This window comes from Staurois parvus, unplaced genomic scaffold (assembly GCF_062004578.1).
Source record: "Staurois parvus isolate SC_StPar_1 unplaced genomic scaffold, SC_StPar_1.0 ptg000439l, whole genome shotgun sequence".
In the NCBI taxonomy this organism is placed as follows: Eukaryota; Metazoa; Chordata; class Amphibia; order Anura; family Ranidae; genus Staurois; species Staurois parvus.
Window position 1 is genome coordinate 1,863,318 of NW_028318235.1, and position 23,671 is coordinate 1,886,988.

Sequence of the window (23,671 nt, forward strand, 5' to 3'; positions counted from 1 at the left end):
CCATCAGAACTAAGATTTGATAAGCTGCACTATAATAAATGCTTGCTTTTGGGTTTAAAACTTCCTGAATTTCTTTAAAGCATTCTTTGGACTGTACAGTTCTAGTAATTCCATTCACGTCTGCTCTGCTCAGAGTTGGCAGGGGATAACCCTCTCTTTTACCATTACGTTCAGGTCTTTTCAGCTAGCTTTGTCTGGTCTGTGCAGTCTAAAAGAACACAATCCCTTTCTCTCACGTCATTACAGCCTATTCTATCCAGAGCAGGTTTGATTGTGCGCACTCTGCAGGCAGGACAGCTGAACATCAATTGTAGACAGGAACAATCCCTGACATCTTGTGTGTGTCACACTGGATTGGGCAGTGCTGCCCTCTAGGAACAATACCTTTCTTTTGTTATCACTCTACCATTGTGTAGAGCAGCAGTCTTGGGAGACATGCAGACATGTATAGTATGCATGTTGGAGGGCTAGGAGCCATTATCGTCACACGCGAACATTAAACGTTTGTTTTTCCCTCTGACTACATTGTAGAAACCGGAAAGGAAATTATCTCCTCAGTCTGGACCAGTCAATTGTGTGCAAGGCTCAGAGCTCGGCAGCCACACCAGGTTCTGCTTACAGGTTTGTCTGTGCTCTGGCACATGCATAACTTCTTCAAGTTACATATGAATTGTTTGTAGGGACTGATGTTGGTTCACTGTCATGTTACCGATTATGCAGTGCATGATTTTAGCAAGGTATCGTTCATCATTTTCTATGTACTTCCAGCCATTTTGCTACTGTTTACTTTTCACTGCTAGTATTTTGATAGAATCTAGCACTAACAATATTGTATGTGGATAGTTTATGATTTTCTTAAAGCTGACGTGTACTGGATGCATAAAATATTTTCCCTTGTTCACACCGCCCTCCTCCCCCTTGCACATTTAAATAAAGTTTTTTTGTTTATTTTTAAATAAAAGGTCCTGCTTTGTAAATACACCTGTTTTTAGACCCAGTGACATCATCTCTCCAGCCCAGGCTCTCAACCTTTTTAAGATAGAGGAAACCTTGAGCAGGGGCAGACTGACCACTTGGAAACTCGGGCACTGCCCGAGGGCCCGGGGTCAGTAGGGGGCCCCATGAGATGCCCCTGGTACCTTTTTCATAGGCTTTTTTGAGTTTGGGCAAGGACACAGGGGCCCCATGATCCCCTATTGCCCGGGGGCCCCATGAGTTGTCGGTCCGCCCCTGCCCTTGAGATAAGTTTCCGTCGTAGCGGCAAGATGAGTCTCCAACTCGCCGATCCTGTCTGTGTCCCCCTGTTCCCTGCCGACCACTCGGCATGTAAAGGGTTACTTGAGCTCAGGTACATGTTCAGCTGCAGTAGTTTGATGATCGGCTTGTCGTGCCTTAAACCAATACATGCACAGTTGCTTCAGGGGATACCGATTTTTATGGGATATTCATCTTGACGCTAAACTGGTCTCAAGGAACTCTTGATAATATTTACTATATCTGCAGCTTACTGTACATTAGTGGGATTGTCTGTGGGAAGAATGCTCCATACATTTGAGGTCAGTGGGAAGATTTTCCACCACACGGATAAAATGTCATTGTGGTCAGTGGTTACCTATCTGAAAGGTAAAAATTGCTCATTGCTCAAGGAACCCCTAGCAACCTCTGGAGAAACCTTACAGTTCCAAGGAACCCTGGTTGAGAAAGGCTGATGTAGCCAATCTTTGCTATACTTGCTAGAGCACAGCAGATATTACTGTATTTCACTCTGCATTTATTTTATATTGCAAATATCTTTAAACTGCTTAGCTAGGCAAATTAGTATTTCTCTGTATGAGTACATTATAATTTTTATATAGTGCTTTAAATGCCTGTATATGTATAATGTGGTTTAAATACATTTTTTAAATTTAATTTATTTCATCAAAGAATTAATATTATTATAACACCTTTGGGACTTGTGTATGGGAGGTTGTTTTCCATGCTTTAAAGCATAACTAAAGTTTTGGGGTTGTTTACTGTAAACAGCCAGGTTATCTATTGCAGAAGGGAGATGAATACATTAATAGATTCTGCAATAAAATACACATATCTGGCTGCTTGCAGCATCTCCTGACCTGTAAACAGAGCTGCACATTCGCAGCTCAGCTTACAGCAGCCAGCCTGATCCCTATGTTCTGGAATGACAGCCTCCTGTGCATGCGCATTAGTGACATCATCCCACGCCAACCAATAAAATTGGCTTTTTTCCCACAGTGGCAAGGAATATCTGAGAATCCTTTCATCCTCTCAGTCCGATTCTGGGTATTGGAAAGAATATACAAGAGTGCCACCAAGATTTACAATATGGTCACTTCTCTGCCACAGGACCAGGAAAAGGTAGAAGCTCTTTTGTCTATCCTGGAAGAGCTCCTAGCACAAAATGTTGTCTGTCTATTGTTCCCCAAAGGAAAGGAAGACGGGTTTTATTCAACATATTGCTGAGGATAAAGCCTTCAAGGAAATACCACCTAATATTTAGTCTGAAGTCAGACAACAAAACTGTCAAATACAAAAGGTTCTGGATGGAGTCCATCTTTTCCCCAAGAGAGTTCCTCCCTCCAGAGTATTTTATGGTGATGGTGGACTGAAGGCTGACCCTACATTATACATTTTTCTTGTACAATTTTCCAAAACTATATAATGTAGATTTACCAAAAACATATAATGTGTGGTCAAACCTAAACACTTTGAACTTGTATGCAATCAGATAGGCCCTTGCACTACAAAGTTAAAGGAAAATCTAAAGGAAATTAAGCAAGAAAATTGTGTAATGTATGGCTAGCTAATGTACCGTACCGCTACATACCCATCAGATAAGCATCCCAGAGATACACATAATTTGCAATGAACTGGCTGAAAGGACTAATCCATTTGTAATTCAAGGGGCTCTCATTTGGACTGTCATCAAGCCCTCTTATTTTTATTAAGGTGTTTTCAGAAGCACTGGTACCTCTAAGGCACAAGGAATTTAGAGTAATTCCATATTTGCATGACTTGCTATTTTTGCAGACTCAGAAGTAACTCTACAAAGCAGTCTCCCAAGTAGCCATGAAAAATAAGTTGAGCGACTCTCCCTTTAACTCTCATGAGAGACAACCTTCAGGTGTTAGGCCTGGTGACCTCTGCAATCCAAGCAGTGCTGTGGACTAAACTTCATGAGACCTCTCCAAAATTTCCTTCTGTCTTCCTGGGATGGGGAATAAATCTCCACAAACAACAAAATGTTCATTGACCTGGTGGTGGGAACACAGAATCTCAACCAGTGTCAGCAGTGGCATCAGTCAAATCCCCTTTCTCATAACAACCAATGCCAGGGCATGATGCTAAGGGGTTCACCAGCATCTGTCAGTGGCACAAGGCATGTGGCCCCCTTTCTAGCAAGGACATTGTCAATACAAGTGAATTAAAAGCAAGTTGTTTTCAACACTTTGACCCTTGATTTGGGTTTCAAAATGCTGAAAACAGCTTCCTTTTTGGATTTGGGTTTCAGACACTGTCACGGCATTCTCCTATATCAACCACCAGGGGGGCACAGGGTTACACAGGCTGATGGTGATTGCAGAAGAAATTTTACTTTGGGCAGAGAAACATTTGCTGTCTATACCTCCTATTCTAAGCATGCTCTGCTGTTATTCTCATTGGTTTTAATTTTAGATGGTTTATCTTGTTGGTTCCTTTTGGCCTGCCTCACCATAACCTGTTGATTTATACTATCTACTTAGTCCCCAAGCTCTACTCCACAAAAGACATTGTTCCCATGCACTACAATGATGATGTCCAACAAGCCTCAAACAGCCAGGTGTAGTTTGAGATAAGTTGCTTAATAGTATTGAAAGGTTTATGTGCTGGGGAGGGGAGGCCAGTTGTCACCCCCACATTTAGGACACCGACCAGTTGTCATCTCCACATTCAGAAAACCCACCAATTATTACCCCTACTTTCAGAACACCTGCCAGTTGTCATGCCTACATTCAGGACACCTAACAGTTGTCACCCCCATATTCAGGACACCCCACACCGTGAATAATGCAGGTCTTATAAGCCCCCATGAGGTAAGGACTGGTCACCCTTAAAAATGGAATAAACTCAAAGTTGGTTAAAAGATTTTATACATCAGTTGTCAGACTTGATGACACATACTTTGCTAAAGAATCAAATGCTCAATTAAATGCCAGCTCATAAGAGTGAAAGTACCTCTTAGGCTCATACTAAGTAACCTGATATTGAAAAATTAGGGTATATTATTTAATTTTAGGTTCCTAGCATAGGAGGAAGGGAAGGGAGTAAGTTATACTGACCAATGTCAGATAGCCTTTGGGTCCTGGGAGGGATTAGACAACGTGACAGCACATAAACTGAAACAGAATATGTAGATAAAAAAGCACAAGCACACACAGCTCCACTCTGCTGAGCCAGGGCCATCTTTAATATTGATTGGACCCTGGGCAAACATTTTCTTGCCCCCCCCCCAGCTCAACAACAAACACCCAGCCCCCCAGCATGCAATTTCGCTTTCCACCTGCTCTGAGACATACAATAAAAAGCAGCTAGACTCAAAATCTGTTTAATTGCAGCAGATCAGGTAGCGATTATGATTGGTTGCCAGAGGTCACAATATATCATAACCACTCATAGACTGGTTGCTAGAGGTCACACCACACATTATAGTTCACTGATTAGTTGCTAGAAGTTACAACACATCATTTATGCTCATTGATTGGTTGCTAGAGGTTACTACTCCTGATTGGTTGCTTACTGCACATCATTACTGGTCACCCATTGGTTGCTAGAGGTTGTCGCACATCATTACTGCTCACCATTGGTTGCTAGAGGTTACTGCACATCCTTACCACTCACTGATTGGTTGCTATAGCTTAGTACACATTATTACTGCTCACTGATTGGTGGCTAGAGGTTACTGCAAATCCTTACCACTCACTGATTGGTTGCCAGAGGAGTGAAAATTCAGCTTGGCAGGGCAAATTAGTTAATTTGGATTGTTAATCACACAACATACCAGTTGTCCGTTCATCCATGCCGACCAGTGTTGTACAGGCAGTGCTGGTAATGTTAATAGCAAGAAAAGAAGGGTGATAGATTAGCAGCTGAATGTCATTGCCTCCTCTCTAAGATCCTCCCTCACTCCTACCACTGCTTGTCAGTGTGTCTCTCACCTCGTCCAGCTCCACTGTGAGGCATGGACACCACCACTCACTGCTTTCCTTTCCCTGCAGCTGCACTATGTTACAGGGAGAGATTGTTAGGATGCTGGGCCCCACAACAATGATAGGGCCCTGGGCAGATGCCACCTTTGCCCTGCCTTAAAGATGGTCCTGTGCTGAGCACAGCCTGGAGGTGTCACATACCCTCAGCAGCAAGTGCTGCACCTGGCCCTGTGTCCTCATCTACCACTCTATGGTACAAGAGCCCCAGACAAAGTATAAGATGTGCCTAATCATAGAGATGTGTGAAGGTAGGCAGAGTGGCTAGCAACTATACTCCAACTTCCAATATGTGACATGACTATATTAAATGATCTGTGACCTAGACAAAGACACCAGGACACATAAATAAGGACATGTTTCAAGAACATCTCAAACTTTTTGAGGCTTCAGTTTAAGAAGTTTGTAAAAATCTCTTGATTTCATTGATACTGTTTGCTCTTATTTCCATGTTACATGTGTAAGCAATTTGCTAACCCCCTATTCCTTCTCTTGTTCACTTTGTCCTAAAGCACGCATGCACAAAATAACTTAAATATCTTACAAGAAACAATCCTTCTGCACAAATCAACAAACAGCACTGATTAAAAAAATTAGCTCATTTATAAATGGGCCGCTAGATTTTCTGGAAAAAAACTACCCATGAACTGTGTCTCCCCATTTGGGATTGTTGTACTACCTGGAAAACTATGAGGCCACTCATTAAGGTGGTTCTAAAGGCTTAAGGTTTTTTACTTTCACGCATGCGATGAAGCTCTAATTTCAATAGAAAAAAGCTGCCTGTGCCTCGTGTCTCTGAATTTAGGCTTGTTGTCACTGCTGACAAACTCTCCTGCCACTGGCACTTTTTACCAAACCCCACCCCATGTGCTTACTATGTCTGGCCTAAAATAACAAACTGCCAACAAAAAAAAACAGGAATTCACTGAGTAAATAATTATGTTACTTAATCCAAGCGAGATTCAGTGAGATTCTCCCATCACTTTCTGTCAGCCTTCACACAATGTAACATCCAAATCACCAGCTGTAGCATAAACAAATGTTATTAAAATGTTTAAAGTTCTTGAAGCCCAACAGCTTCAAAAAGAGGGCTGTCCTGTTATTTATTCTCTACAGTATGCACAGTAATACCAAGATATTGGAATACTCAGGTTGTCCCCTCCATTAAGGAGTGAATAGATTAAATAAACCAACTAAAGAGAATGGAGGACCTAATAGAAACCATACATGATTGTTACCATAAACATATATCGTTGTGGTTTCCTTGGGTCGAGTTTATGGGCTGTGACATCCTGAGATCATTTATGGATTAGTTTCCATGTTTGCACCTTGAGCATTATTTCTAACATGGTGTTTATGAGAGATGCTCGATGGTGTGTTTGTGTTTTTGTATGTGTGGATATTTGTCTTTTTTTTTTCTTTCTCTTTTTTTCCCATTTTCCTCCTTTTTCTTATGAAACAACCACAGTTCAGAGTAAACTATAACTAGTATTTCTTAGAAATTTTCAGAGACAAACGCAGTAGCTTTTTTTTTTTTTTTTCTTTTGAGATATATAAACAAGCGGTAGAAAAGTTGTTATAGTTGTACTATTTTGATGTCAGTCAGAATGAAACTTAAAAAGATATTTTGTATATAACTGCTTGTTAGTTTTTGAAAAATAATAAAATGTAATTATTACAAAAAAAATGTTTAAAGTACAGTAGAGAGTATTTTCAATGTAGGAGAATCTTTGTGTGAACCTTGTTAAATAAGGTTATTGGTTCTTTGCATTGCTAAAACTGTGTTCCTATTTATTGTTTCAGCACAAGGGGGTTAAATGTTTGGGTTTTTTTTTAATGTAAATGTTTATTGTTTTTTTAGTGTGCCTCCCTCTTCCCTCCAGAATTAACCAACCCAGCATGCCAGGCATGCAGGCTGGTACTCCCATAACTGGGGTGAGGCCTCATTGCTATGTTGATACTAACCAACATGCACTTAAAACAGAAGTCCACTGAAAAAGGAAAGTTCCACTTGTTTGTATCCTCCCCCCTCCACTACCACATTTGTCACTTTTTGGGGGGAGCAGGTACCCATTCCCACATTTGCCACAGTGATCAGAGCCAGAAGTTCGGCCCCCCTCCTTCCCCCACAGCCTTCTAGGACACTTTGCAGGTCCCAGAAGACTGCGGGACCATTCATAAAGTGCAGCACGCTTCGTGCATGCACAGTAAGAAACTGGCTGTGAAGCTGGTTTCCCTTACATAAAATGCCGACCCCTGCACCCGAAGAATCGGCTCAGGTGAGCACATCGCTGGATCCCTGGACAGGTAAGTGTCCCTAAACTAAAAGTCAGTAGCTGCAGGTGTTGTAGCTGCTGACTTTTAATATTTTGGGGGGAGCCTGGAGCTCCACTTTAAGCATTAGGGGCTGCTTTGAGAGGGGTTCCCACTTAACTGTCCCCAAATCAATATTAAAAAGAACAATAGCATATAGAGCAATATTGTGTAGTTTCTCAAAAGTGTTCATTTTAATATCTTTAGCTTGTAGGTATGCAGACTAATGAAAACAAATTTCTGAAACTTGTTCATTTTTTTCTAAATACGTTAGCTGGAAATGGAGGAGCAGTCTTTCTGGGGTGCTGAAGGTCTAGAAGAAGATGAAGAGGAACTCGAGGATACTGAAGTAGAGAGTTCAGGAAAAGTGCTTCCCTCTGGGAAGTCTGGCAACTTCTTAACAAAGAGGGGCATTACCCTAAGGGTACTTTTGAAGGATGGCTTAATAGAACCAGGCCAAGGAGTCCTGTCAATTCACTACCTGGTGAATACATACATTTTATTTGCATGCTGAAAATGAGAAAAAAAATCTTAGACTCAAGTTGAAGACTCAGATGTAGCTACGTGTAAAGACATTATTGGTAGATTTTTTATGAATGATGTTTAAAATGACCAAGTGATGTTTAAAGTCCACGATACTCCTTTCAAATGTCAGTGAGTTCCTTTATCAATGCCGACATCTTCTTCATCCACGATGACATAACTCTCAAGCATGCTCATGGGGGGTGGGGGCGGGGGGGGTGGTTGGGGGGTTAATTCACCTGGCATCAAGGTAAGTTAAGAATGTACACAGTATGCATTCTAAATTGGTTTACAAGCAGAAAGGTAAGGGTTTTTTATTGCAGAAAGCGAAATGTGTTCCTGTTGCTGGACCACAACAGCAGGATACACATGACCACTAATATCTGGTTATACTGACATATGATTAAACAAACATGAGCAGTGATAGTATATATAAATTTTCACTGCAAAAAGGGGGAACCTTTAGAGTCTGGAAAAAAGGCAGCAAATAGTAGACATTTGGAAGAAGGCACTGTTAGCTTTGTCACTTCAACTCCCTCCTCATTGTTGCCCTCATCCTGTCCTACTCCAGGGAAATCCCCTTTACATCATAACCACCAGGCCCTTCCAAGTGCCCCAGAGCCAACATTATGTCTCTCAAGCCAAAAGATACTATGCAGTGCTTAAGCTCCTCCGTCTGGTTGACCATGCCAGAGTTGCTGGTTGCTCCCAAGTCTGAGAGGTTGCTAACAGCATGCAATCTGCATTTGAACAAGGCTGTGACCAGGGCAAAAATTTGTGGACCACCCTTTAGCTGGGGAGAATAATACACATTCCTTGCCTGCCCCATGTCCTCTACTTGGTGGTCCAGCACTTCCTAAGCAAGTACACAGGATTACAGAAACTGCTACACCAGGCCAGTAGGGTTTGTGGAAATTTTCACTGCTCCAACCTAGCCATTGATCAGCTTGCAGAACTGTATTGAGAAAAGAACTGCCCACCAACAGATTAGTGTGTACTGCAGTTCATTAGCACTTGCTGAAGAGACTGTACCAGCAACAGTGGGCCCTAAATAACTACCTGTGCAAATGAATGAACAGAGGACTGACTCTAAGGACCAAAGATGCCTTTTCACATTGGCAGTGGCTGCTAATATGGTAAGCCTCCTCAATTTTGCCCCTTTTTGAGGAAGCTAAAAAAATTGGACATGAGCATCTGGGGATGACTGACAAGCAACTTTTTTTTTTGTAGTTACTTGCTTTTGGATGCACCTCCGCCCTGTCCTATGTTGCATAGGGAGTATGGCATGAGCTGATGTACCACTTCCAGTGCAGGCTGGATAGCTGTTGGGTTTTATTTTAGATGACTGACAAGCTCCTCTTAAGCTGGCCAAACACTGTTAATTTTTTAATTCAGTCAAAGAGCTGAAAAATAAACTGGCACATTTTATTATGACAGCAGCACCCACAAAATATAAACAGAAGTATTGCTTTGCCAAAGGAAAATTATGGTCAAAGCTCTTTTGGCTATACTTCTATGGGTCACAGGATTGCAGTTCATTCTGCATTTCTGTGACCCATTTTTAGGCGGCTGATGTTAAGATCCTGACTTTACAGTTGGGATCTACCCAGATGCCTGGACTGCCTCAGCCTCTCAGTGTCCCCTGGTCAGTCCAGTGCTCCAGTGACAGCTGGAAGGGCAGAGCAGAGAGCCAGTGACTGTCAGTCACTGGCTCTCTGAAAACGGAGAACTGAGTGATCAGCAGTGTTTGACACTTCTTGGTCTTTATGCCAGCGGTGGACAGATGCAGCATGGATTGATTCTGCATCCACCTAGATGGGTATGAATGTTTGATTGGATGCAGAATTGGTGCCTGAAACAGCATGGTGGAGGTGATCCAGATGTAAGAAGAATCTGCTAAGTCTGTCTCTGAGGAGTCTGATGACTTCACTCTGCCTCTCAATGTTAAACCTTATTTAAATTGTGCAGTATGTTTGTTGGTTGCAGTTGCTGAGGGTAATGAGTGCAGTATTGCTGTCTAAGTGTGTTGGATCAGCTGTTTGTGCCACCTGTTCCCAAGGTTAAACGTACAATATGACCTGGATCAGAGAAAGTGTTTTGCTGCTAGTGTACTAGAAAAGTCTGTAGGGAAAAATGTATCCGCTGCTTTCATTTCAGTATGTTTATTGATTTTGTCATGGAGAAATGACAGGTGGTGAAGAAAAAGTTCAATAAACCAGGTCTAAAAAGGCCAATGATCGAAAAAACAAAACCGAGTTCAATACAGAACTATACAGAACAGAATAATTGTGTTGTTATTCACATATAATTATTTAAGATACAAAATGCAAGCAGCAATGTAGTCCAAACTAAGCATATATATAGGATTGGAGATTGTGATATTGACTCTTATTGCAGTTAACAACAACAGTGAGAGATAAATGGAGAAGAAAAGGGGAAAGGAGAAAAAGCAATAGATACGAAGAAAGGGGTTAATAGATAGGGGGGGGGGTGCATGAGTATCAGCTGCTTTCAATGTTATTATTATACAAACCAGTCATCTTGCCCTATAGTCTTTTTCTGCTGATTTAGCTGGTGAGGATAGGATGTCTGCCACTGGATCAACAGAATCTGATGCAGTTACTGTGGGTAATCAGCCCTCAGTAAATCTTATTTGTGGATCAGGGAATGTCCCTCCTACTATGGAAGGGAAGAGTGTTAAGAGCCATGACCCCAAACAAAATTGTACAAATTGTATCACTTGTAGAAGAAAGTATGTCCAAACTACAATCTGCATAGATGAAGGGATTTTTTTTGCTACAGTAGCCAACTACTTATGTCTGCAAAGCAGACTCTGGGGGTGCCTGACAGAGAAACTTGGCAGGATCAAAATGGCTTTTAGAGGATCCCCCCTCCAATTTGGAAGGTAATAGTGAGCTTTATAGCAGAATTTTTGTGTTTACTGCCCCAGTGGGCTCACTGGATTATGATATAAGATTTGTGAAAGCAGAGAGCCAGGATATCTTTTTTAAAGCTATTGTAAAGGGTTTTTGTGGGGGGGGGGGGGGAAATAAGAAACATGTTATACTTACCTACTGTGTGCAGTGGTATCAGCCTGGATCCTGCTCTTCTCAGGTACCCCTCAGGCTCTCCTGGCCCCTCCCTCCTGTCAGGTGCCCCTACAGCAAGCAGCTTGCTATGGGAGCACCTGCTGCTCCATGTATCCTGTCACACACGGATCCGTGGCCTAGCCCCACCCCTCTCTCTCCTCATTGACTGACTGGCTGTGATTGACAGCAGCAGGAGCCAATGGCTCCCACTTGCTGTTTCAGCCAATGAGGAGGCAGAGACCCATGAGAGCCGAGGCTGTCATGCACATCGCTGGACCGTGATGAGGCTCAGGTAAGTATTGAGAGGGCTGGAGACACTGCTGCACACAGAAGGTTTTTTTACCTTCATGCATAGAATTCATGGAGGTAAAAAACCTAAAATCTTTGCAACCATTTTAAATATAAATTGTGCAAAGGGGATATGGATTTGAGTGATTGGTTAAAAATCCCATTCTCAAGACTGAGTCATTGCTCAAGTCCATTGCTATCCTAGTTTGCAATTAATCTATCTCGGCAGAGGATTTCTCTGTCTCCTATGAGTAAGGTTCAGGATGAACTGGGGATATGAAAGGGAAGGAAATCTAGTTACTCGTATACCCTTATCAGCTTACATTGGGATGGACAGAATTACCAGTTTTCATGTAAACTAAAAGTGTTTGACATCTGCCAGGGGAAGGGTCTTTTTGCCTCCCTAAAAGCAAACAAACTTTCTTGTTACAGGGTTATACTGCTGTTGCATGTGCATGTAACGTTTGTTTGCTGCTGGGACATGCATACTACAGTTGACAAAAGGCCACCAGGGCTACTGTTAGAAACCACGGGGTCCCATACAGCCAACCTGACTGTCCCCCCCCCCCCCAAAATACACAATTTACTATGCTTCAGTTATGAATGAACACAGTGAATGATCGGTACCAAATATTCATTGTGTTCATTCAGGAAAGGAAGGAGCTGGTAAATGTGTCATATTTACCGGACCCTCCCCCCACTCTTCATCCTGAAGGATCCTATTGTGTGCTTGCAGCTGCTGGTGGGAAGGAGATGAGGGAAGTCCACAGCGCTGTAGGGGTGGGGGCACACAGATGGGCCTGGGCAGCAGGGGGAAATGTATGGTGCACAAGGAGGGTGAAGAGTGGGGGTGGGGGGGAATTACTGGAACTGATCCCCTTTATGGCTCTCTGCAGCATCTGAAAGCCAGTGGAAGGCAGAGAAGAAAAAGCCAGCTTTCAGCTGCTACAGAGAGAGCCATACAGCGGTTTGGTTCCAGTAATGGCCCCTCTGCCATGCCAATCACCCTCCCTGCCCACATCCAATTCACCCAACTGCCTGGGCTCCCCTGTTGTCCTGGACCCCATACAGGAGGACTGGTGGTACCCCTTTATCCTTGGCCCTGGGTCCCACCCCTGAGCAATGTCTCTCAAATTTCTTAATCCAGCCTAGTTTGTCTGCTGTTCATTTTGTAGGTTTACAGTCTACTTCTGTTTTTGATGTACCTGTTGCTTCTGCTAAATCTTATTCTTTTTTTTCCTGTTAAATGTTTCCTTTAAAAAACTTGGTCATGTCCTTTGAAAAATCTCACTTTAAGGAAAGAGATTCTGGTTTGATTTTATTTTCAGATTATTCCTCTAGTCTTAGTAAGGATGTGTCTGCACTGATGAAGGAGGAGAGTGAGTGGGTGAGCGAAAATCAAAGCACGAGTTGTAGGTTAACGTTCCACTTGGGAACTATTCTGATGCACTTTCATGTTTCAGCTTCCAGATGACATTCCTGACTTATGAATGGTAAACCCATCTTCAGTTAGCGCTATAATAATAAGGTTTTGTGTAAGTACAAACTAAAAGAGGGGACACTGGTCTTTTTTTGTGAATGAAGATAACATTCCTGATTGTATAACACAAGATATGCAAGTGCAGTGCTAAAGCATAAGTGACAAATGCAATCATAGAGTGCTTATGTGAATAGAAGTGTTCATACAATAAAAACGTTTCAGATCATTTAAAATCATAAAATCATTGGGGTGAGCCTTACGGGGCGACGTCACGCCACTGCGGCCGGAGTTTGGAGCGGCGGCCATCTTGGTATGCTTTTATGATTTAACTCTTCGCTGTATCCACATGGATTATTTTTAACTATTTACAATAAATGCTACATTATATTGCCATACCTTCAGCTCTTGTGGTGAGCTTCTCCCCCTAGGAGGATCCTTGGCTGGTTTTGCATAGCCCTGACCCTGGAGAAGTCCGGTCCCTATTTATGGCTTCCTGAGACCCCCCATAAGGATCAGCATTAACGCTATTATAGAAGTAGCGTTCTGGTGAGTGCACATCCACATAAGGTGGCAGATTCCTATGTTGGATCATGAGCACTCTCGAGCATCCCAGCTTGTATTGCTGCACCTTGTAGTTCCACGATCACCAGGCATTGCTGTGACCTGTAGTGCCAAACTGTATAATCACTAATATCGCTAAAAAGCACACATGTATCACTTGGCACTTCTGTGACCTGTAGTGCCATGGACTATTTATGTTCAGATTTTTAGAGTTTTTTATGATTCTATGATTTTATATGATCTGAGATGTTTTTATTGTATGAACACTTCTATTCACGTAAACACTCTATGATTGCATTTGTCACTTATGCTTTAGCACTGCACTTATATTTGAATTGATTCTTGATTGTAGTTTTGAGTCCTGCCTTAGGTAACCTCTGATGAGTAATGAAGTATATATGTAAATTGTTGTAAAATGGTTACAGCAAAACATTCTACAAATATACAACTATTGGAAGTGGTTATTTAAGGGGTTGTACATAGTTGAAGTAATATGAAGGGTGTATTTCATGAGATATGTGATTTCTGATGGGTCATAATTGTATATGTAAGTAATAGTTGAAAATCTTAAGTGAAATGGTTGTGGAATGTTTTATGAACATAATACAGTATATTTAAAAAAAGAGAATCTCCAAGGTGGTTAGTCTTTGTTATAGGAAAATTGTTACCTATGCCTTGTGTCTCCGTATTTAATTTTTTTGTTCTTAGCACCAAACTTGTGTCACTGGTAAGTTATTACACATCCAAAACAAAAGACTGGAGCTTTATCTTTTTCTTTTAGAAAAAATAGATATGAGTATGTAGGGAATGTAGAATGATGATGTGAATTGTTTTGCACGCACTTTTTTAACAGAGAAAAGGCAGTTCACAAATGGAACATCAGTAACACTTGAGTGCTACAATCTAATCACGCCAAATTAATAGGAAATTAAAACCTATCACCATAAAATAACAACAAAGACTTCCAAAAGAAAAGCCCACTAGAGCACAATTGACTTAAAATCAACTCCAAACTAAACTAAAAAAAAGAAAACAAATTAAGACCTCAGTTAAAATAAATGGCAAGTAAGGGGTATAATTGCCTGCTTAAGAACTAACAATCAATCATTTGATTGCTGACAGATATTAGGTATTAAAAGGACTGTTGAGTTCACTAAAGATCTCTGAACCCAAGGGAGGCACAAAGACAATTAAATCCCACAACCGACACACCAATACACATAACTAAACAGAATTTCAACTGCACTTATCTCTTCCTATTGATAGCTGTCCTTTCACTATCACCAGCTTGAACACTATGGATGCACTTAGGGTTTCTCAACCTTTTTACCTTGCAGTTACCTTTGGTCACAAGTTTGAGTGCTCGAGTGATCAGTGATCTGTTGATATAACAAATATTTTTAAGAATAGCATTAAATAACAGAAACAATATTAAAACATACATATTTAATGTGCTTGCTTTTTTTTTGAAAGATGCTCAATTCTGAGTCAGACTTGAGATAAGAAGTGTACAGTGGTGCAGCAGGGTGGGGTATGGGGTCAGCAGGGCAGATAACGGGGTTCAGGAGAGCACAGTACACAGGGCAGCAGGGCACACTACATGGAGGGCAGCAGGTACATTATATGGGGGGCAGCAGAGCACATTACATGAGAGTAGGGAACAATACATGAGGGCAGGGTACATTACATAGGAGCAGGGCAAATTGCATGAGAGCAGCGCACATTACATGGAGGCAGGGCACATTACATAAGGACAGAGCATAATACATGGAAGCAGAGCACATTAGAGGCACACAGTAGGGCACATTACAAGGGAACAGGGCACATTATGGGACACACAGCAGGGCACATTATGGTAGCAGTTTCCTTCAACTGCAGAGCAAAAAGGAAAGTGGCCATGATGAGTCCTTTTGTTCCCCACCAGTCCCTCTTCTATCGTCCAACCCCAACTCCATGACAGCATCCTCCCCCTGTCCTGCCCCGACTTGGCTATGACTGCCTACAACAACGCGCTGTCAACAGCCCTTGACTCACTAGCGCCTTTAACCACACGCAACATCAGACCCCGACCGCTCCAGCCCTGGCAGACTGATCGCACCAAAACCCTCAAACGACGTAGTCGTGCCCTGGAGCGACTATGGTGCAAAACCAAATCCCAACAAGCCTTCACTCGCTACAAATCTGCCTTCCACACCTACAGTTGTGACCAAAATTATTCAACCCCCACTGAAATTGAGTGTTTTGGCCAGTTTGACATTGCTTTTGATCATTCAGTCATCTTGCTTACATTTACATTAAAGAGGCACTTGTAGGTCAGACAAATATAACATAACAGTTATAATGAAATAACCACAAATGTCTTTTCTGTGCTCACAGCATTATCAGTTTTATTCAACCCCCAAGTGACATTCAATCTTAGTACTTAGTACAGCATCCTTTTACAGTTATAACAGCTTTTAAACGTGAAGCATAGCTTGACACAAGTGTCTTGCAGCGATCTACGGGTATCTTCGCCCATTCTTCATGGGCAAAGGCCTCCAGTTCAGTCACATTCTTAGGCTTGCGCACTGCAACTGCTTTCTTTAAGTCCCACCAGAGGTTCTCAATCGGATTTAAGTCTGGTGACTGCGATGGCCACTCCAAAATGTTCCAGCCTTTCCTCTGCAACCATGCTCTAGTGGACTTGGAGGTATGCTTGGGATCATTGTCCTGTTGAAAGGTCCAACGTCTCCCAAGCCTCAGGTGTGTGACGGACTGCATCACGTTTCCATCCAATATCTCCTGGTACTGAAGAGAATTCATGGTACCTTGCACACGCTGAAGCTTCCCTGTACCTGCAGAAGCAAAACAGCCCCAAAGCATGATTGACCCTCCACCATGCTTCACAGTAGGCAAGGTGTTCTTTTCATCATAGGCCTTGTTCTTCCTCCTCCAAACATAGCGTTGATCCATGGGCCCAAACAGTTCTAATTTTGTTTCATCAGTCCACAGAACACTATCCCACAACTTTTGTGGTTTGTCCACATGGCTTTTGGCATACTGCAGTCGACTCTTCTTATTCTTTGGAGACAGCAAGGGGGTACGCCTGGGAGTTCTGGCACGGAGGCCTTCATTACGCAGTGTGCGTCTTATTGTCTGGGCTGAAACTTCTGTACCCACATCTGACAAATCTTTTCTCAGTTCCTCAGCAGTCACACGGGGACTTCTCTCCACTCTACGCTTCAGGTAGCGCACAGCAGTCGAAGTCAGCATCTTCTTTCTGCCACGACCAGGTAGCGTTTCAACAGTGCCCTTTGCCTTGAATTTGCGAATGATGCTTCCTAAGGTGTCTCTTGGTATGTTTAACATCTTTGCAATCTTCTTATAGCCATTGCCCTTCCTGTGAAGAGAAATCACCTCTTCTCTTGTCTTCCTGGACCATTCTCTTGCCTTCACCATGTTTGTAACCACACCAGTAAATGTCTAGAAGGAGCTGAGTATCACAGTCATTTTAAAGCTGCCTAATTGGTGCTTATTATGCTTGATTGCTGCTCGGTGACATCCACAGGTGTTTTCAATACCTGATGGAAAGCACCTGTATGAACCTCTGTTCTTCAGAGTGGTAGTCTTTAAGGGGTTGAATAATTGTGGCAATGAAGAAACCACATAAGAACCATTTACTACTGTATTACATAAACAATTGATGTCATTTTAGTTGCATTTGGGTAGTTACAACGTCCTTGTAGGATTTGATTCTGAATACAATTCCAAATGTACACTATAGTCCCTAAACCCCTTTACAGCATTGGGGGTTGAATAATTTTGGTCACAACTGTATACCTCCTCCCTCTACGCAGCCAAACAAGCCTACTTCCTGACCCTCATCAAGGCCCTCTCCTCCAATCCTCGCCGACTATTCTCCACCTTCAACTCTCTACTCTCGCCACCCCCACCTCCACCCAGCACCTCACTCACTGCCCTTGAGATTGCCAATCACTTCAAAAACAAGATTGACACAATTCGCAAGGACATCGCTGCAACTCGCATGCCCTCTCAACCCGTCCCCTCTCACACAGCTACCCCCTCATCCCCCCTCTCCCTCGACATAACCCACAGGGACTTCGTTGCTGCTCAAACTCCCCCCAACCCCGTTCCCCCTTACTCAGCTACCCCTTCATCACCCCTCTCCCATGGCCCAACCACTGCTCTGACCCACACTTCCACCCCACCCTACATTCCTCATACTGAAGCCCCCCCAACACTCTGCACCTTTGACCTTACTACCATTGAGGAAGTCTCCAAGATCCTCTCTGATGCCCGCCTCACCACCTGCCCCCTCGACCCTATTCCCTCACAACTCCTACGATCTCCCTCCCCCTCCATCCTATGCTCCATCACCCACATCTTTAATCTCTCCCTCTACTCCGGCACTTTCCCCGCCCCTCTGAAACATGCACACATCACCCCCATACTTAAAAAGCCCTCCCTGGACCCCAATGACCCGAACAACCTCAGACCCATCTCCCTGCTCCCATTTACATCTAAACTCCTCGAGCGCCTAGTCTACACCCGCCTAAGCTCTCACCTCAACGACAACAACCTCCTCGATCCCCTACAGTCCGGGTTCCGTCCCCTACACTCCACCGAAACTGCCTTACTCAAACTCTCCAACGACCTGCTAACCGCCAAAGCTAATGGCCACTATTCAGTGCTCCTACTCCTTGACCTCTCTGCGGCCTTCGACACAGTCGACCACCCCCTCCTCAAAAAACTGCACTCCCTCGGCCTCAGAGATTCTGCTCTCTCCTGGCTCTCATCCTACCTGTCACAACGCTCTTTCAGCGTTACCTATAATGCTACCACCTCCCCCTCACTCCCCCTCTCTGTTGGGGTTCCTCAAGGCTCTGTCCTCGGGCCCCTTCTCTTCTCCATCTACACCTCCTCCCTTGGCCAACTCATACACTCTCACGGCTTCAACTACCACCTCTATGCCGACGACACACAAATCTATCTCTCAACCCCCCACCTCACCCCCTCGGTCTCTGCCCGAATCACACACCTACTGAGCGACATATCAGACTGGATGTCGCTCCACTTCCTTAAACTGAACCTCTCCAAAGCCGAGTTTCTTGTCTTCCCCCCAGCCCGGACACCACCCCCCATTGACTTCTCCATCACATCCAACAACGCCACTATCAAACCCGCCCCGCAGGCCAGAGTACTTGGTGTCATTCTGGACTCCAACCTATCCTTCCAGCCCCAAGTCCAATTGTCAGGGATGCGGGTGTGACCAGAGATGTGTGTACTGACACAGGGAAGCACAGGCTCCAGATATGGTATAAACAAGACAATTTATTAAGACTAACAATACAAACATAAACGCAGTGCACCAAACCCCAAGCTAACACAAATACATACAACAAGGTGAAACAAACCCAAACCTAAACTGATACAGATACACAGGTACATACACATATAGAGCACAACATAGTCAGGCAGGCCGGGTGGATAACTATCGAACAGGTAGGTACAGGAGGAGCAGGCGGAGAGAATGGTCAGGGTCACAAGCCAGGGATCAAAACAGGAGAAGTCAGCAGAGGTCAGGATCAGGCAGGGTCGGCAACAAGTCAGGCAGAAACAGGAACAGGAATGCAGGTTACAAGGTACAGGGGCCCATGGAAAAGCACACAGACTGCAGGTCTCGCCATCCCTTAAATACACCTGCAATCAGCCCCAGGTGATGGCTAATTGCCGAAGTGAACCTCTGGTTGTTGAGAGCACCCGCTGGCCAGCCTTGGTACTGCAGCCCACAAGGCAGGTGAGTCCCACCACTATTGGCAAGTCCATTCCTGACAGTACCCCCCCCTCAAGGAGCGGCCTCAGGACGCTCCAAACAGTCCTAGCTGGGCAAAATGTTCCACCGCCCGGGTCCGGTGACTGGCGGGATATCAAAGACTGGCACGTCGGGCTGGGCACCAGACGGAGGCACTTCGAGCTGGGCACCGGACGGAGGCACTTCGAGCTGGGCACCGGACGGAGGCACTTCGAGCTGGGCACCGGACGGAGGCACTTCGAGCTGGGCACCGGACGGAGGCACTTCGAGCTGGGCACCGGACGGAGGCACTTCGAGCTGGGCACCGGACGGAGGCACTTCGAGCTGGGCACCGGACGGAGGCACATCGGGCTGGACGCCGGATCACCAGGCGGAGCAGCGGGCACCGGGCCACCAGGCGGAGCGGCAGGCACCGGGCCACCAGGCGGAGCGGCAGGCACCGGGCTCCCAGGCGGAGCGGCAGGCACCGGGCCCCCAGGCGGAGCGGCAGGCACCGGGCCACCAGGCAGGGCAGCAGGCCACCAGGTGGAGCAGCAGGCACCGGGCCACCAGGCAGGGCAGCAGGCCACCAGGTGGAGCAGCAGGCACCGGGCCACCAGGCAGGGCGGCAAGCACCGGGCCACCAGGCGGAGCGGCAGGCACCGGGCCACCAGGCAGGGCGGCGGGCACCGGGCCACCAGGCGGAGCAGCAGGCACCGGGCCCCCAGGCAGGGCAGCAGGCCACCAGGTGGAGCAGCAGGCACCGGGCCACCAGGCAGGGCAGCAGGCCACCAGGTGGAGCAGCAGGCACCGGGCCACCAGGCAGGACGGCAAGCACCGGGCCACCAGGCGGAGCGGCAGGCACCGGGCCACCAGGCAGGGCGGCGGGCACCGGACCACCAGGCGGAGCGGCGGGCACCGGGCCCCCAGGCGGAGCGGTGGGCACCGGGCCCCCAGGCGGAGCGGCGGGCACCGGGCCCCCAGGTGGAGCGGCGGGCACCGGGCCCCCAGGTATGGCAGCAGGCCACCAGGTGGAGCAGTAGGCACCGGGCCACCAGGCAGGGCGGCGGGCACCGGGCCACCAGGCAGAGCAGCAGGCACCGGGCCACCAGGTGGAGCGGCGGGCAATGGGCAACCAGGCAGGGCGGCAGGCATCAGGCCATCTGGCTCGACAGCGGGCATCGGGTCACCAGCTACAACAGCGGGCACCGGGTCATCAGACATTGGATCGTCTTGCTCGACCGCGGGCACCAGGTCATCTGGCTCAACAGCGGGCATCGGGTCACCAGGCACGACAGCAGGCATCGGGTCACAAGGCATCAGGTCATCTGGCTCGACAGCGAGCACCGAGTCATCTGGCAAGGCAGTGGGCACCGAGTCACCAGGCGTGACAGTTGGCTCTGAGTCAACTGGCACGACAGCGGGCATCGGGTCACCAGGTATGACAGTGGGCACTGGGTCATCAGGCATTGGATCGTCTGGCTCGACAGCGGGCATTGAGTTATCAGGCACGACAGCTGGCATTGGGTCACCAGGCACGACAGCGGGCACTGGGTCATCAGGCACTGGATCGTCTGGCAAGACTGCGGGCACCGAGTCATCTGGCAAGACCGCGGGCACCGAGTCATCTGGCAAGACCACGGGCTCCGAGTCATCTGGCAAGACCGCGGGCCCCGAGTCACCAGGCACAACAGCGGGCTCTAGGTCAACCAGCCCGACAGTGGACACCGAGTCGCCTGGCAAGACTGCGGGCACCGAGTCGCCTGGCAAGACTGCGGGCACCGAGTCGCCTGGCAAGACTGCGGGCACCGAGTCGCCTGGCAAGACTGCGGGCACCGAGTCGTCTGGCAAGACTGCGGGCACCGAGTCGTCTGGCGGAACAGCGGGCATCGAGTCGTCTGGCAAGACTGCGGGCACCGAGGCGTCTGGCAAGACTGCGGGCACCGAGTCGTCTGGCGGAACAGCGGGCACCGAGTCGTCTGGCGGAACAGCGGGCACCGAGCCGTCTGGCGGAACAGCGGGCACCGAGCCGTCTGGCGGAACAGCGGGCACCGAGTCGTCTGGCGGAACAGCGGGCACCGAGTCGTCTGGCGGAACTGCGGGCACCGAGTCGTCTGGCGGAACTGCGGGCACCGAGTCGTCTGGCGGAACTGCGGGCACCGAGTCGTCTGGCAAGACTGCGGGCACCGAGTCGTCTGGCAAGACTGCGGGCACCGAGTCGTCTGGCAAGACTGCGGGCACCGAGTCATCTGGCAAGACAGCGGGCACCGAGTCATCTGGCATAATAGGATCATCAGGCTGGATCAGTTCATCAGGCTGGGTAGAGACATCAGGCTGGGTGGAGGCATCAGGCTGGGTGGAGGCATCAGGCTGGGTGGAGGCATCAGGCTGGGTGGAGGCATCAGGCTGGGTAGAGACATCAGGCTGGGTAGAGACATCAGGCTGGGTAGAGACATCAGGCTGGGTAGAGACATAAGGCTGAACTGTGGGCGCCGAGGCACCAGGCTGCACCACGGAAGGCAGGTTCTCAGATGGGAGTCTGACCGGTTTGGATACTGGCAGGATGGTATTGGTTGGAAAGAACTTTCGCCTTTTCCTGGTTTTAGTTACCGGAGCACTGTAAGTAAGCGCAGGTTTGTAAACGGATGGAGGATGGAACAGAGGAGGGAGCAGTTGCTACAGAGGACTTCTTTACAGGGTTGAGGAAAGGATAGGTGCAGCGAGTGGGAGCAGGGGACTGGTATGTGGTAGTTAGCAGAGTATACTGGGCCATCACTGGGGGTGCTGTCGGGGATGCAGGAAGAGTGCCTTGAGCAGAGGAATGATGTTGCAAGCCAACTGAGGCTGGGTGTAACAAATCTGTCCATGTCTGCAGTACTGGTTTAACAAAACTCAGCTTACACCTAGCCTGTCTGATCAAAGACTGCACTGCGTTTATGCAATCCATAAGCACATGTGATGGACATGCTGCATAGTGCTCATGGAAACAATCTGGATCATCCTCCAACAACCATACCAGTGATTCCACTTGATCCACAGTAAATGGGGGAAAAAAGTCATCCCTGCTTTCAGGGGTACAGGACCGAGCCAACTCAGCACAAACCTGGATCAATGGCTGCACCTCAGAAAACTCTGTGCCCTGATCAACTAGACCAGTGGTGGGCAACCTTTTTTTTCAACTGAGCCAAATCTCGCCAAAACCACGATTGAAATTTATTTTGAGAGCCACATTTTTAAAACTGAAAATACATAGGATGGTACACTGTTTTTAGTTTCAATAAGTTTTTATAGTAATTCCTCCCCCATATAGTAATTCATCCCCCATAGTAATTCATCCCCCATAGTAATTCATCCCCCATATAGTAATTCATCCCCCATAGTAATTCATCCCCCATATAGTAATTCATCCCCCATATAAATTCATCCCCCCTATAGTAATTCATCCCCCTATAGTAATTCATCCCCCCTATAGTAATTCATCCCCCATATAGTAATTCATCCCCCCTATAGTAATTCATCCCCCATATAGTAATTCATCCCTCATATAGTAGTAGTAAGTAAGTAGCAAGTAGTAAGCCAAGTCCCCCCTGTGTCAATTCACTTACCTTTGCTCCGCGTGTTCCTCTCGCCGTGTTCCCGCACCATTCCGGTCTTCAGGGCGGACTGTGAGAGGAGCCTAGCTCCTCTCACATTCGTCACGCTGCCCCGCCTACACACATCCTGACAGCCAATCACTGGCTATCAGGATGTGAGTGGCAGCGAGACTGGCCAATCATTGCATTTGAGCGCGCTGCCCTGGCTGTTTTTTTTTGGATCACGCTGCAGAGTCCCTGCCGCCCGAGAGGAGGGAGGGGAGCGGAGCCCGGCACACAAGAGCCGCATTAAAGCGTGTAAAGAGCCGCATGTGGCTCGCGAGCCGCGGCTTGCCGACCACTGAACTAGACAATGAGCGATCCTTATACACTCTAGCAGTTGATCCCGGGTATACTCCTTAAGAGTCTGATAAGCATAGTCTTTGTCATCAAACACTAGCAGAGATAAATACACCACCTCATCAAGATCCATCCTTCCCAGCAACAATAAGCCAAGATGGCCTCCCTGTGCAGCCACTTCTGGTCAGGTTTGTGGTCTTGGTGTAATGTCAGGGATGCGGGTGTGAGCAGAGATGTGTGTACTGACACAGGGAAACACAGGCTCCAGATATGGTATAAAAAAGACAATTTATTAAGACTAACAATACAAACATAAACGCAGTGCACCAAACCCCAAGCTAACACAAATACATACAACAAGGTGAAACAAACCCAAACCTAAACTGATACAGATACACAGGTACATACACATATAGAGCACAACATAGTCAGGC

The 23,671-nt window shown here is 46.5% G+C and overlaps 1 protein-coding gene across 6 annotated transcripts in view; it reads left to right on the forward strand.

The window, feature by feature from the left end:
• The first annotated feature begins 258 nt into the window (after positions 1–258).
• MPND (MPN domain containing) overlaps positions 259–23,671 on the forward strand; it is a 303,470-nt gene continuing 280,057 nt past the window's right edge. For 3 of the 6 annotated variants that reach the window (XM_089687865.1, XM_089687866.1, XM_089687868.1), the window contains exons 1-3: positions 261–621; positions 2,254–2,376; positions 7,849–8,058. In XM_089687865.1, coding sequence (XP_089543991.1) covers positions 2,344–2,376; positions 7,849–8,058 — 243 coding nt within the window. In that variant the 5' untranslated portion in view covers positions 261–621; positions 2,254–2,343. Of the gene's footprint in view, positions 622–2,253; positions 2,377–7,848; positions 8,059–23,671 lie in introns of all 6 variants that reach the window. The other 3 variants (XM_089687869.1, XM_089687870.1, XM_089687867.1) reach the window with 3 other exon arrangements.